We start from the raw sequence: 15780 nt of genomic DNA, 5'->3' as shown, positions 1-15780 counted from the left end.
CTTGCGCGTCTTTTCCGAGGTCCTGTAATGTCAACTCAACCCACGCAGCCCCTCCCCACACCACCCCAGTGCAGCACAAACCTCTGCGTGCCCGCTCAGGCACAAACACACGCTAAGCTGAACTGCCAGCTCCTCGCAGCTCCGGTGGGCATATGGGAGGACACGTGCCGGGCGGCAGCCAGATTGGACGATCCTTGCTCTGAGTTGGGGGGGGGGAGGCGTGCGGGACTGGTGGGGTTGGTGCTGTAGGGGTTGGGATAATGCGCATGCGAGTGAAAGAGCGGTGGGAGTAGCGGTTAGCGCTACGCTGCTCTACGAACCTGGCGACCCCGGTTCGATTCTCGCTCACGGTCAACACCAAGTGACTATTATCTGAACCGGTCCTGGGCATCCGCTAGGTCGACTCAGCCTCAAATGAGTACCTGGTCCGATGTGCAAATATCGCCATTCGGGAGACAAAGGCGACCGGGCGTGGTGCCGGTCACCCACCCCCTCGTGTGCCGTGCCGGCCTTCATAGGTGCTGCTCGCTAACAGCACTTGCCCCATCAGTTTGTTGAACCTACACGGGGGATCTTTTCTATTCATTGCTGCTGGACGTGATGTCAACTCACAGCACCCTCTACTTTGTCCACCACCACCACAAAAACAACCGCACCCCTCCTCTACGACCACCACTAGAGTACCCAAGACGCCCCTTTATAGCCTTCACAGACTGTCAGGGCAAGTGCTGTTAGCGAGCACCTATGAAGGCACACGACACGAGGGGGTAGGTGGCCAGCACAGCACCACGCCAGACCGCCCTTGTCGCCCCGGTTGCGACCTTTACACATCACATCAGGGTACTAATTTTAGTCGATCTAGGGGAGGGCACAAGACCGGTTCAGATAATAATCGAACTCGGTTCGCCGGGTCCGTCGCGCCGCGCGCTAACCACTGCGCCACCGCTCCCCACTACAGTGCCAACCTCCCTCCTCCCCTCCGTAATAATCACACAGCGGTGAAATCCAAGCCACACACTCGACTCCCCTCCCCTAACCGAAACCCAGCCCACCGCACACCACAACACAAGCAGGCGCACATGCCAAGTGCCCTTCCCAACCCAACTTGCCTTTGTCTCGATCGCACACGAACCTGGTCGTATTCTCCAAAGCTACCGTGGTTTTTTTATATATGTATACCGGACAGCAGCTGCTACTAGAACTTGCATCTGGCTGGCAGACACAACCCTACGGTAAGCAGGATGACATTCGCAGCTGATGTGACACCGTTCTCTCTCTGTGTGTGTGTATGCCGTGCTGTATGGTGACTCTAGTTGGTTGGCCGACAGCAAATGCTTTGTTTAGCTTTAAAAAGCATCCTCGGCACGCGTTGGTGTGAGAGAATCTGAAGGCTTGTGGGGACGATTTTAAAAACATATTGGCACAGTTGTGTACTATTGATGCAATATAATGCGCATGGTTGTTAGATTTTTTTTCTAAATTACACTATTGATATTGTCAGAACAAACAGCTGTCCGGGTCTACAATATTTACACGTGTCTCTATCGTGCATTGCACGTTGTTACGTTTAAGGACCAATATAGCAACGCTCCTACATTTTAATGTCACGATTTGTTAGACATATTTTAATCCCTTACATGCACGTGTTTTTTTAGTAATATTGCATTGTTTGTTTTATTACTGGAGAGTTAAATGTCATCGCATATGTCCCGATTATGAAGCAACGTGCATCGATTGGAATTCCAGCAAAATATATTCACAGCCACGCAGAGCGCACGGTTGGTAGGTAGGACTCGTCGCTGAAGGCCTCACGTGCAAATTTTGCATCAAGGGGCTCGCAAACCCGAAGACTGGCATGCAACTAGATTTTAAGAACGCTTTATTCTATATATCAACGCTTTACATCCGTGGTTCTGTTTTCAACGGTTAAACCCAAGCGCCTGAGTGAACGATTGCCTCTCTGAAACAGTTTCAATTGCTTGGAGCGCAGCCAAAGATTGGGTTTAAAATACATGTACAGTGAGGGAAAAAAAGTATTTGATCCCATGCTGATTTTGTACGTTTGCCCACTGACAAAGAAATGATCAGTCTCTAATTTTAATGGTAGGTTTATTTTAACAGTGAGAGACAGAATAACAACAACAAAATCCGGAAAAACATGTCAAAAATGTTCTAAATTTATTTGCATTTTAATAAGGGAAGTAAGTATTTGACCCCCTCTCAATCAGAAAGATTTCTGGCTCCCAGGTGTCATTTATACAGGTAACGAGCTGAGATTAGGAGCACACTCTTAAAGGGAGTGCTCCTAATCAGCTTGTTACCTGTATAAAAGGCACCTGTCCACAGAAGCAATCAATCAGATTCCAAAATCTCAACCATGGCCAAGACCAAAGAGTTCTCCAAGGATGTCAGGGGCAAGATTGTAGGCCTGCACAAGGCTGGAATGGGCTACAAGACCATTTCCAAGCAACTTGGTGAGAAGGTGACAACAGTTGGTGCGATTATTCGCAAATGGAAGAAACACAAGAGAACTGTCAATCTCCCTCCGCCTGGGGTTCCATGCAAGATCTCACCTCGTGGAGTTGCAATGATCATGAAAACGGTGAGGAATCAGACCAGAACTACACGGGAGGATCTTGTCAATGATCTCAAGGCAGCTGGGATCATAGGCACCAAGAAAACAATTGGTAACACACTACGCCGTGAAGGACTGAAATCCTGCAGCGCCCGCAAGGTCCCCCTGCTCAAGAAAGCACATATACATGCCCGGCTGAAGTTTGCCAATGAACATCTGAATGATTCAGAGGACAACTCGGTGAAAGTGTTGTGGTCAGATGAGACCAAAATGGAGCTCTTTGGCATCAACTCAACTCGCCGTGTTTGGAGGAGGAATGCTGCCTATGACCCCAAGAACACCATCCCCACCGTCAAACATGGAGGTGGAAACATTACGCTTTGGGGGTGTTTTTCTGCTAAGGGGACAGGACAACTTCACCGCATCAAAGGGACGATGGACGGGGCCATGTACCGTCAAAGCTTGGGTGAGAACCTCCTTCCCTCAGCCAGGGCTTTGAAAATGGGTCGTGGATGGGTATTCCAGCATGACAATGACCCAAAACACACGGCCAAGGCAACAAAGGAGTGGCTCAAGAAGAAGCACATTAAGGTCCTGGAGTGGCCTAGCCAGTCTCCAGACCTTAATCCCATAGAAAATCTGTGGAGGGAGCTGAAGGTTTGAGTTGCCAAACGTTAGCCTCGAAACCTTAATGACTTGGAGAAGATCTGCAAAGAGGAGTAGGACAAAATCCCTCCTGAGATGTGTGCAAACCTGGTGGCCAACTACAAGAAACGTCTGACCTCTGTGATTGCCAACAAGGGTTTTGCTACCAAGTACTAAGTCATGTTTTGCAGAGGGGTCAAATACTTATTTCCCTCATTAAAATGCCAATGAATTTATAACATTTTTGACATACGTTTTTCCGGATTTTTTTGTTGTTATTCTGTCTCTCACTGTTCAAATAAACCTACCATTAAAATTATAGACTGATCATTTCTTTGTCAGTGGGCAAACGTACAAAATCAGCAGGGGATCAAATACTTTTTTTCCCTCACTGTACAGCCGACAACACATTGTTAATTATACCACACGCTGCTGATGAGACTTTTAAAACCGAAACTCGTCCAGGGGTTTGCTTGCTGAAATAACTGCTGCTGAAGAAAATATTGGTTTTGGTTCGAAATTCAGTCATCAGCTGATAGGACTTCGATGCCAGTTGAGTTCAACTTTCGATGGTTGGAACACGTCCTTGCCAGTTTTATGTTTTCATTCAACACTGCTGAAATAGTAAGGTAACCATGAGTTGAAACAAATAGCTGTCATATTTCAAACGATGGGCAATTTGCATTGCTTAAAATATCATTCTACAGGTGCAACGATGGCACAGTGCACGGTGGCTTGCGCGCAAGCCACCCAGTGACACGAGATCGATCCCCAGGCAGGCACAGCCAACATCATTCGGCGAGTAACCTCCGAATCAGCCCGGGGGTGGATGGCGTGGGGCACCTTTAAAACCCGCACGATTCGCCAGCATGGCGAAGTACAACGGGGTTAAACAACCCCAAAGACCGACACGGTGTGGGAAGGGCCTTCTTCACGGGGCTTGCAAATTAGCAATTACATTATTGTAAAAGCTCCAAATTGTTGGCTGTCACGCGTCAATCGATGTCGGTGGCAATGTGGCCACGTGTCTGTGCTGCTGGCTGGCTGGCACGGGGATCGTGGCTGCGGTGACTCATCCGTCACATCGCCATCGGCGGCCGAGCAAGACTGGCGAAGCGCATGCCAACGGCTGCGTGATAAGTTGTGTCGCATTACTTTTCACCCCGGTGCCAATGCGTGTCCACGCGTTTGTCACCTCGAAGCGATGTTAGGGCAAGCGGGAGGAATAGAGGGCTTCGTAGCAGCTCACGGGTTATTGCATCCATGACAAAGCCCAGACCCCCTGTGTGTCAATCTGGCGATAGGCATCATCACATGGACGCAGGTAGATTATCTATTTCCATCACGCCGGCCTCTAAAGATACATTATACCTACCGCGTCCGAGGTATATGTCATTCGGGCTTACTCTTGGCACGTAGATGGCCTTGCCAGCAGTGTTGGAGAGGGATGGAGGGGTCATGCTGACATGACCCACCCATCCATGCTGGGTTTTTTATTCTTTAAAAAACCCAGCAAAAATGTCACAGCAGGTGTGTCCATGTTGGCCGTGCACGTGAGGGAAATGTTATTCCTGTATTTAAGAACGATTCATTTATGGCAAAGTGTGGTGGCGCAGATGACATTGCCTTTCGGTCTTGCACGTTACTCAGGGCTTAATCTATCACTCGATACCTTCCGGAACGCTGCTAGACTGACTTGGAGTAGGGATTATCGCCACAAGGCACTATCACTAGAATACTGCAAGCAACGCATATCCATCGATGAGAATACTATATTATTCTACATTAATATCCTACTAATCTGTTCATAGAAATTAAATGCTGACTAAGAGAAGATGCATGTGGCATGCCACATTAATTTCCGGAACAATGTTCTGGACCGCTCCGCTTGAAATTAAGCACTGGTGTCACGAGTGAACATCCTTCCCCATCGAATTACATTGAACTCGTGTGATAAGTGTGTGTAGCAACGGTGCGTGGTGGCGCTGCGATTTCACGCACGGCACCGCAATAGTCGGGAGAAGCGAATTCTATTTCCTGGCCATAGTTATCTAAACTTGTCCTGGGCCACCACCCCCCCTACCCTCTCGTCTACTCAGCCTTAAATGAGCAAGCGATTGTGGTGGGCTGACTACGACACTCGCGAGGTCATCTCGGGCGTGGTGCCAGCGTTATCACCCAGCTTGACACAGCAGTCGATAGGGGATGCGCGTCTGTGTGCGCGCGTGTCTTTTGTTTGTAGGATGTGCAACGGAAAGTCCAAAACTCTCGTGGTGGCATTAAGCGCTTCTGTGGATGTAACAGCTCTCTCTCTCTCGTGATCTGTGCCTGGAGACAAACGTTAGCTCGGAAGCCAGTAAGACCACAGGCATATAGTACCACACATCTGACCGGTGTATGTCCAGACTACATGATAATGTTTTAAGGGAGAAAAAAAACATTTAGACAACAACACCAGATTGGACATTACGAAGAAAAACAATAGATATAGACAACACAAGAGAGAGAGAGACAATAGAAACAAACAATAGGTCGACGAACTATGGAGAGGCAGGCAATGGACAACGCGGGCGAGGCGGAGACACCGGAAAGAGGCCCAGCTCCAGCTTCGGGGCCGGCACAGGTCCACGGCGGTGCGGCCTCCCTCCGGCCCCGGGAGAGGGACGGGGGAGACGGCGGCTGTCGCCCTGGGGGCTCCGCGGGCCCCAGCGGCCTCGTCAAGGAAGGGGCCGAGGCAACGTCTGCTGGATCCGAGCAAGTGGATGCGTTATTCGCGAGGAAGGTAAATGTCACGTTGGAGGATATGTGATGATGATGGTGGTGGTGGTGATAGTTGTTGACGGTTGTTGTTTGTTGCGATGGTAGGTATGGTGATGGTCGTGATGGTTCTGATGGTTGATGGTTGTGATGGAAGTGGTGGTTGTTGTGATGGTTGTAAGGGTTGTGATGGTGTGATGGTGATGGTCGTGATGGTTCATATTGTTGTGATGGAAGTGATGGTTGTTGCGATGGTTGTAAGGGTGATGATGGTTGTGATGGTGATGGTTCTGATGGTTGTGATGGTGGTGGTTCTGATGGTTGTGATGGTTGTAAGGGTGATGATGGTTGTGATGGTGATGGTTCTAATGGTTGTGATGGTGGTGGTTCTGATGGTTGTGATGGTGCGATGGTGATGGTCGTGATGGGGATGGTTGTGATGGTGATGGTTCTGATGGTTGTGATGGTGGTGGTTCTGATGGTTGTGATGGTTGTAAGAGTGATGATGGTTGTGATAGTGATGGTTCTGATGGTTGTGATGGTGGTGGTTCTGATGGTTGTGATGGTGCGATGGTGATGGTCGTGATGGGGATGGTTGTGATGGTGATGGTTGTGATGGTGATGGTTCTGATGGTTGTGATGGTGGTGGTTCTGATGGTTGTGATGGTGCGATGGTGATGGTTGTGATGGTGATGGTTGTGATGGTGATGATTGTAATGGTGATGGTTCTGATGGTTGTGATGGTGATGGTTGTGATGGTGATGGTTGTAAGGGTGATGATGGTTGTGATGGTGGTGGTTCTGATGGTTGTGATGGTGATGGTTGTGATGGTGATAGTTGTGATGGTGATGGTTGTGATGGTGATGGTTGTGATGGTGATGGTTGTGATGGTGATGGTTGTGATGGTGATGGTTGTGATGGTGATGGTTGTGATGGTGATGGTTGTGATGGTGATGGTTGTGATGGTGATGGTTCTGATAGTGATGGTTGTGATAGTTGTGATGGTTGTGATGGTGATGGTTGTGATGGTGATGGTTGTGATGGTTTGTATTTTGTGTGTGGGAACCGGTGGCGCATTACACGCGATTAACACAAAGCGGCGAAAAAAATTAATTTGCGACCTCTTCCAATGGGGGGAGGAAGGGCCCCAGCAGTTTTGTGAGCAGAGACCACGCAGGCAAGAAAACTCTCTAGCCCCGACTTAGTACATGGAAATCGGCCATGAATACTCGTTATAACCAAATCGTCAACTCGCCACAAGCACTGGCTCAAACCCTAACCAGCCTCTTGCTGACCCTAACCAGCTATCCATCGTGCAGTGGGGATACAAAGGCGGTTGGGGAGGGCGTTTGTGGGACTGAAACCATCAAGTCGTTTTGTAATAGGTAAGTTGTGTAATAGACAAACGCTAATATTAAATTAACATTGTTTTTTTTACCAGGTAAGGCCCACTGAGCTATATAGGTCGGCTCAGCGTAAAGTTAGCACTTGGTGGGTTGGTGTGTAGATCATCAATCCTCGGGAGACAAAAACGGTTGGGCATGGAGTCAGTCGCACCAATCTCACCTGGTGTGCCGTGCGGGTCTCAATCAGTGGACGTTAAAGAGCCCCAACTTATATGTGTGCTGTGTGTACCAGGGGCGGAGCCACAGGGGGGGCTGGGGGGGGGCTTAGCCCCCCCCCCCCCCCCTGAAATTTGGGAAAGTCGGTAATCTGGATAACCGGATATCCGGCTGCTGCAAAATGCTGCAGGCTGCCACCTTGTGCTGTCCTGCAGGCTGCTTGAGCGGCAGCCTTTCGAACTTATCAAACTTATTAGCCACATCAGCGGCTCCGACCTATTGATAAACTCCGCGTTCAAATCTAATAAAACTAGTTTTATACATTTGTGGCACCCATTGGAAAACATAAACACTGGATATCTCAGAATATTGAAGTCAGCCCCCCCCCCAAAGTCAAAATGCTGGCTCCGACCCTGGTTTGTACAATAGATATTAAACACACACACAAAGCACTAAAACTATTCTCCCCTTGTCGCCGATTGGCATTCGATTGCAGCTATAATAGAGGTTAGATCGCGTAAATATGTGTCGTTAAAACCCGCCACCACCCGACACAGCCAACTAGTAAGGGTTGTCACGTAAACAGAACGTGCCAATTCGTCACTAGTACAGCACACCGGCGTGTTGAAGAGCCAAGCTGCAATATTTACAATCTGAGTATGACGTTTCGCCGGTAATTATAATTAGCTTCATCACACGTTTATATATTTACGCGATCTAACCTCTATTATGGACGATATTGGTCGCGAAAGCCTACGTGTTAAACGGATTAGAGCTGTTAGATAATGTTATTGTATGTGTTGCGTGTCGTTACGTTGAGTCGGGTGATTGCCTTACGTGCCATCGGCGTGAACTATAGAGACACGAAACGCGTGTATCAAATGACTCAGGCGGGCAAGGTCTCCTCCCGTCACCCACAGCCTCGCGGATGGAATGCGTACAAACCCAGTGTCAAATCCAAACACGTTCTTGAGCCGAGGAGGCGATTCAAGCCAGCCAGATAGAAGGGGGAAAACACACACACAAACAAACATGCATGCATGCGCTCACCGATTCCCCCACCTATGTTAAGGTTGAGGCCGCGGTCAAATCGACTGGACTGTTTCGTCTCATCCACAGTATGTTCAGCTACCACACTGCAGGTCATAACAACAATACACTCACCACACTGTCGGTCACAACAACAATACACTCACCCACTCACCACACTGCAGGTCACAACAACAACAATACACTCACCCACTCACCACGCTGCAGGTCACAACAACAATACACTCACCCACTCACCACACTGCAGTTCACAACAACAATACACTCACCCACTACTCACCACACTGCAGGTCACAACAACAATACACTCACCCACTCAACACACTGCAGGTCACAACAACAACAATACACTCACCCACTCACCACGCTGCAGGTCACAACAACAATACACTCACCCACTACTCACCACACTGCAGGTCACAACAACAACAATACACTCACCCACTCACCACGCTGCAGGTCACAACAACAATACACTCAACCACTCACCACACTGCAGGTCACAACAACAACAATACACTCACCCACTACTCACCACACTGCAGGTCACAACAACAATACACTCACCCACTACTCACCCCACTGCAGGTCACAACAACAATACACTCACCCACTACTCACCACACTGCAGGTCACAACAACAACAATACACTGACCCACTAGTCACCACACTGCAGGTCACAACAACAACAATACACTGACCTACCTCTCACCACACTGCAGGTCACAACAACAATACACTCACCCACTACTCACGACACTGCAGGTCACAACAACAATACACTCACCCACTACTCACCACACTGAAGGTCACAACAACAATACACTGACCCACCTCTCACCACACTGCAGGTCACAACAACAATACACTCACCCACTACTCACCACACTGCCGGTATTGAATGCAGTATTGGGTTCTCTGCAAATACTCAGAGCAGCACATGTTTAAAAAAACACAGTCCACGTAAAATTGGCCTAACATCCCAATATGGTAATAGCACATCATGGGGTGGTACTGCTGCGTCGGGAGTGGCGCACAAGCACAGCTAACAAAGGGCTCAACAACACTGCGTTAAAAGACAAAGGTATATAGCCAGCGACGTTTCGGGCAATTACCCTTTTTCAGAGCACAAAACAGTATCAGCAAGATCAACCTGCAAATTACGATCGAGACACCAGTTAAACATTTGTAAATTAAAAAAAAACACGAAATATTACCGGAGTGTTATATTCGTGGCCGCTGTGTTTGTGCCCGCGGGCTTAATGCGCAGAGAGAGAGAGAGCTCTTTCCGTCTGTGTTTCGCCATCGATGCAACCAACCCCAGCAGTGAGTGCTTTGAGCGACTAAAATACATATCTCGAAGCGACAGATTGGTGCGCCTCGCTGGCGAGATGCCAAGACACTGCACGCGATGGCGTGGAGGAGGGATCGATGGGTTCGCTGGGTTCATCACCATTGTTTGCGTTGCCATCCGATTTGTGTTGCATTACAAATCGGATGGGTGGGGTAGGGGTGGGAACCGGTTAATACCGGTTTGCCGCACATAGACGTCTCAGGCTCCGGAGCCGCGCGCGGTTCTTTAGGGACTGCTTCGTGACGTCATTCACATGACATTGCAGCTCTTGAAATATTTCATTATTTTTGTTGTTGTTACCCGAATGGCTCTTCTTGTTATTTTGGTTTCCGACCCCCCCTCCCCACCCCTGGTCTAGAGCGATGGACTCTCACAGTTTTAGCTTTAAAAGAAACTGAGAAACGTACGTAGAGATTCTGCTTTGGTGTAAGATTTAGCACCAATGCTGTAATTGCAATCTCAGAGGTTCGCTTGCTCGATTCGGCCAACGGAAAAATGTGTTAAAAGCCCCCGCCGCCACCCCGGCCGGTATACTGATTGGGTGCTCCGCAGTTCATCGAGTGGCAGCGTTGCATGCGCTGGGCTAAAGTGCGGGTTTAGGTGCCACCGTCTGTCAATGCGCCCGGTGAGCGCGGACGTGGCAAAACGACGCAGCCCTGTCCAGCTGTTCCCTCTAGCGGAGGCCCTTTCCACCTGCAGCGGCGTTGAGCGAGCAATTTGCAATTGCTACGAATTTTACATTTGCAATACGCGGGGGGCGGGCGGGGGTGTGCAGTGCCGGATTAAGTGAGTGCGGGGCCTGTAGCATATGTTATAAAGGGGCCCTAAATAATAATAAACACTTAAAACATTTTTTTTACTTGCATAGTAAAGTCATTGTATTTTTTTTATTTGCTATACAGCCAGATAATACGACAAATTGCTAACCTAAAACACCCAGTCGTCGTACATAAAAGTTGAAGGCGGTATAGTACTATAGTTATAGGGCAAGTGCAGAGTCACTGAACCGGAATTGATAGCTTGAAAGCATTTAGCGCGGGGGCCCTTGAAAGCGCGGGGCCCGTATCTACATGTGGAGCTACTTTTGCTACTGGGATAATTCGACACTTGGGGTGACTTAAATCATCAGGCAGCTGTCGGCCGTAGGTGCCGTCATTTCTGCCGCCGCTGGCCAATCGGAGTCGCACGCGCCACGTGCCGCTTGTTGCGTCCGCGCGTGCCACTCCGTTGCATTAATTCCTCCACTCCGCCGCGGACGTACGCTGGACTTCTATCGCACCGTACATAGCCAACCGTGCTCGTCGGAGGTGCGGCTGAAGGACAACAAACTAAAGGCAAAAAGGAGTTCGAAATAAATGAGTACGGGCAAAGTTGCCAGACGAATATATTGAATTTCAATTTTTAGCCCGACACAAAAGCCTTCAGTGATGGAATCGCCTACGCGCGTTTTGTATTCGAGACGAAGTGTACCCTGAGATTTACCGATACTTGGATTAAATCGCCGTCATGACGCCGAGTACACGGGGCCATTCATTCACCTGACAGGAAGCTTTCAATTGGCATGAGCACGTGTTCACATTAATGTACATTTTCTGCCTTTGCTATTAACAAAGGGAAATATCCGTGTTTCTCCAATGGAGAAATCGTAGTGTCGTCTTTGTTGAACCATTTCCCCTGACCCGATGCCTCTCTATAATGTGCTGACAGTGCAAAGAGCTGGAGGGCTTTATAAAGCCTCTCACAGCCATTCTGAACGGACTCAAGAACGGACGCTACGGGAAAGGTGAGCCCTTGATGTTAATTAAACACGGAGCATAATATGAAGCGTTGTGTCTTTAGAACTTATCCCTTTCATTACGCAGGCAGCCATTTCCCCAAACTACCGCATTTATTTTGCATGACAATTCCCATACAAATGTCATGATTATTTATTCAGGCGGCTTCATCACGTTTGTGATCCAAAATGTGGTTTGTATTTAGCCTGTCTGGCCAGGACACTCTCTGTATTCCCAATATATTTGTGACTGCCACAGTGTGCCAGAGTTTGAGTAGAGATCTGTTTTTTTCATTTAAGCTCCTGTACAGATAAGGTGGCCCGGTGGCTCCAAGGTCAGAGCCACTGAGCTGGTACCGCTGGGATCGAATTCAGGCGGCTGCCCTGTGGTTAAAACCGGGTTCTCGAGTCTCGCGAGTTCATGGTCTTGACTGCAGAAAAAATACAGCATTGCATTAATGTTGGTTCTGCACTCAACTTTGCTCAATTCCAGCTTTGAGAATTTGAATGTCAGTAGCAGAGTTGTTCGAAAAGTGCTGCCTTCCATTGTGTAGACCAGAGTTCACTTGAAGTACTTACCAATACCCCGAGCTGTTCTTTACCCCTAATTAATGCATTGTTTTGGAAGATATATAAATGAATAATTTGTCTTATTAATTGATATCGTTAGCACAATCGAGATAAAAATGTTAAAGTGGCAAAACAAATTAACTTCCATGCAGAGGTCTGTTCACCACCTGCATGCAATTATGAAATCACTGAATCCCAGAATAAAACAAAAGTGTTTTTCTTTTGTTGAAATTAGCGAGTAACTTTTCACTGCTGGGTAAAGGGTTCCCCCATTTTCTTCCATCCCTTCCTTTTCTCTGTTGTTCTAGTCAATGAGTGGCCTCTGTACTCTTTGGTTTTGTATCATGAATCTCTTCTGTTGCTCTGCGTCTTTTGTCATCTCTCCGCATCAACTCTGGAGCTATTTATGCCCATCTCTCGTCAGCTGTTCTCATGATTCCTTACCCTGTCTTTTTGACTTATTTTTCTTTCGAACCTCTTAACATTCCAGGGCTCAGTGGTCTGCAGCAGAACGTTGCCATTGACCGGATACAGAGGATTGTGGGAGTGCTGGAAAACCCAGGCATGGGGTGAGTTTATGTATTTAACATTTTTCTCAGTAATGTCTGAACTGTTCTGACGTGAGAGCTAATAAATTCACAACCCACACTGAGCGGCACTCACAAGGAACATCCAGTGGGTGATACTGACGCCCAATCGGTGCGCTGTGGCACCACAGGCAGGCCGTGTTCACTTTAAGCTATTGCACGCAAATGGGCGTTACAGGCTGCTGTGGGGCTAACATTGTGCACAGCTGAGAGCATTATAGCAAAATCCATTGCTGTGCTGTATTATGCTCCCACGTACATGCTCCCAGCCTCCAACCCGCAATGGCTGGCATAGAGATGTATGGTCAAACGCCTTGGTTGACATGGCATGGGGTGAGAGACACCCATCCAACAGTGCAATGAAAAAACGTCTGTCATTTGCATTGATGGTGTGCTTTTTTATTAACAGGCACTTGTATTGGTCTGAGCTGCTTTAACTGTAAACTACTGCATGGAGAGTGGGCTGCTGTATCAATGGTCGTGTGCGGCCTGTCCTTGCAGTGGGAAGTACCTGGCCACCCTCCAGCAGGTGGAGATGATGCTCAAGGCCTGGTTTCCCAAGGTAAAGCCTCAGTCATCAACCAGCGTCGAGCGAGCGCAGGTGACCAACTGCAGGGCTGCACGTACGTGCAGAAACACCGCCCTTTGGGGTTCTCATCAGTTGAATGCAAACGCGGGTCTCCTCTCGACAGCTGTGGTGTGCTGGCCGTTTGGGATCAGGATGAAAGACGGGTAGAGCTGGGAAATCGGATTATTTGAATATTCGTTTACCGGTTTGACCAGTCCGATTGCACGAAATTAATTCGGGTGTGGGGGAGGAGGGAATCACCTTTGTTGTTTGGAATTAGATCAACAACAAAAAGTTATGTGAAGATGTCCTGTAAAAAGTGGCTTATTGTGAGTCAATGTTTTAGTGGTTAGTTAATTTCTTCATACACTTAATCGACTTCATCAGACTTCATCATCATGGCTTGTTGTCAGGGCATACATTTGAATTACATTTTATTCGTAGAGAATAAAGTCTTAAGATTAACTGGGTAACTCTGTGTAATGTACTGTTGAGACCGAAACTCTATGGCTGATCATTGATGATGATTATGATGGATGACTGATGATTGACGATGGTGAATGATTGATGGCGGTGGATGATTGACAATCGATTGTGATGGCAATATCTTACAAGACTAATTTGTTTGCTTGCAGAATGTACACCCTAATTCTGACTCAGGAAGTCTTCCCCATGACAGGCTAAACGGCGATGCAGCGAGCCCAAATCCAAAATTAACAATCGCAAACCACTGCCAAACCTTGCAGAGCAATGCGGCTTTGGCGTTTGTGACGGCAAAAGACCCACATCAGGATCACAGTGAGGAAAGCACAATCGCTCTCAAGGGCATGCCCCCAACCAACCTCACGTGGACGCACGTTGCCCCTACCGTGTGCCCGGAGCTCGGCGAGAAGGCATCGTACCCCACGTCGACTAGTGGCATCGCTCACTCTGCCACGGGCTCTCACGTGCTGCCGGATTCCGGTGCGCAATTCCGCCGGTGCTGCAGCCTGCCCACGTCACTGGGCAGTGCGGAGTCATTGCCACGCATTTCTCAAGGAATATCGCCCAGCCACGCCAGCACTTCCCCCAGCTCGGCCGACGTCTTTGTCCCGTTAAATCACCGACCGGTCGCAGACTGCGCCCACCCCCAAGACGGACGCAAGGGCACAAGGTCACCATCCTCTAAGGCACGCGATTTGGCAGGACCGAGAGAACTCTGGGCGGAGCAGGCACCTGCTGCTGCTGCTGCTACTACTGAAGCAGCCATGGGCCAGGACGCAGTGGGGCTGCACTCGTTGCCACGCTTTTCCCAACAGCGGGAGCTTGATGCCTCGCATACTCGCAGGGCGCCAGCTCCAAGCGACTGGTTCAGCCTCAATAGTTGCTACGAGCGTGCGGGGGACATGCACGGCGGCATGAATCGCAAGAGAAGGCCCGCAGAGTCTGTAGCCCCTGGAACCCTTGTCGTGCCACGGCTCAAGATGGCACGGCAAAAATTCGAAATCCCATCTCCCCCCCACGAGCGTGGGCACAACATTTAACAGGTTGCTAAACACAATACGGCAGTTGTAGCAATATACTTTTCTCAAAAAAAATGTAAACTACTTTTATGCAACCGTTATCTCAGAAGCCTTGAGTGGCAATCTTCTTGATGTGAAACCTTTTTTTACACTTGCCGATCATTTTATATTCATACAAATCGTATTATCAACAGCATATTAAATAAAAACTGCATTTTCGTGAATGGAATTTTAGATTAATGTAACCCTTCCAGTGCTATATTATTGGCCGTAGTGTAGTGTATGATGCAGTCTATTTATACTGCACGAAATGGCACGGTAAAAGTTTTCACTGTTTTGTTTTAAAATGTGTTGTCTTACAAAGTAATATTTTCATTATTCCTAAATTTTTATACACTGCTAGTGAGCCAAGTACAGAGGACATTTGTGAATGCGATTTGACGATTGCTTCTTCGTGGACAATACAAATGTACTTTTGCTCACTATTTCACGACATTGTAATTGTGAAAACAATGGTTCCGTATTTTATAGTTTCACATTCGATGTGGTGCAAGGTAAAGATTAGTGCATGTTAGCTGCACCGGTGTTCATGAAAATTTGTGGATCGTTTGTGTTGGGTGCAGCCTTCACGTTGCTGTAATTCGTAAGTGAAAATAAATCTTTTTTTAGCCACTTTAATAGTCTGTCTGTCTACAAGCTCTAAACAAGAAATATATTTACAATAGCCTCATTACTTAAGAGGCTTTGATATCGCAGATATCAACATTGATTCACCACTCAACTCAAATGTTGTAATCAAGAATCATTGTGCCGAGCCGTGGAACTTTATCGGTAA

The 15780-nt window shown here is 48.1% G+C and overlaps 1 protein-coding gene across 5 annotated transcripts; it reads left to right on the top strand.

Annotated features, from left to right (window-relative positions):
- The first annotated feature begins 978 nt into the window (after window positions 1–978).
- On the top strand, window positions 979–15623 carry CIART (circadian associated repressor of transcription). 5 transcript variants are annotated; one of them, XM_032953373.2, is made up of 6 exons: window positions 979–1232; window positions 5463–6002; window positions 11652–11727; window positions 12779–12857; window positions 13377–13498; window positions 14190–14385. In XM_032953373.2, the coding sequence occupies exons 2-6, from the start codon at window positions 5763–5765 to the stop codon at window positions 14243–14245; spliced, it is 573 nt and encodes a 190-aa protein (XP_032809264.1). In that variant the 5' UTR covers window positions 979–1232; window positions 5463–5762; the 3' UTR covers window positions 14246–14385. The 5 variants fall into 5 exon arrangements, with proteins under 5 accessions (XP_032809264.1, XP_032809265.1, XP_032809259.2 ...); XM_032953374.2 differs by having other exon boundaries at window positions 981–1232; window positions 14079–14236; XM_032953368.2 differs by having other exon boundaries at window positions 982–1232; window positions 13377–13476; window positions 14190–15623.
- The last annotated feature ends 157 nt before the right edge of the window (window positions 15624–15780 follow it).

Source organism: Petromyzon marinus, chromosome 13 (genome assembly GCF_048934315.1).
Source record: "Petromyzon marinus isolate PM22_M1 ecotype Great Lakes invasive population chromosome 13, UKy_Petmar_22M1.pri1.0, whole genome shotgun sequence".
Classification (NCBI taxonomy): Eukaryota; Metazoa; Chordata; class Hyperoartia; order Petromyzontiformes; family Petromyzontidae; genus Petromyzon; species Petromyzon marinus.
The sequence above is the reverse complement of the archived record's forward strand: the minus strand, read 5'-3'. Positions and strand labels throughout refer to the sequence as shown.

Coding starts and splice junctions, on each gene's coding strand:
- CIART (XM_032953366.2), top strand. CDS start 5,763: ATGGAGAGGCAGGCAATGGACAACGCGGGCGAGGCGGAGACACCGGAA. Junction 6,003..11,651: donor ATGCGTTATTCGCGAGGAAG/GTAAATGTCACG, acceptor ATGTGCTGACAG/TGCAAAGAGCTGGAGGGCTT. Junction 13,477..14,078: donor CCAGCGTCGAGCGAGCGCAG/GTGACCAACTGC, acceptor GTTTGCTTGCAG/AATGTACACCCTAATTCTGA.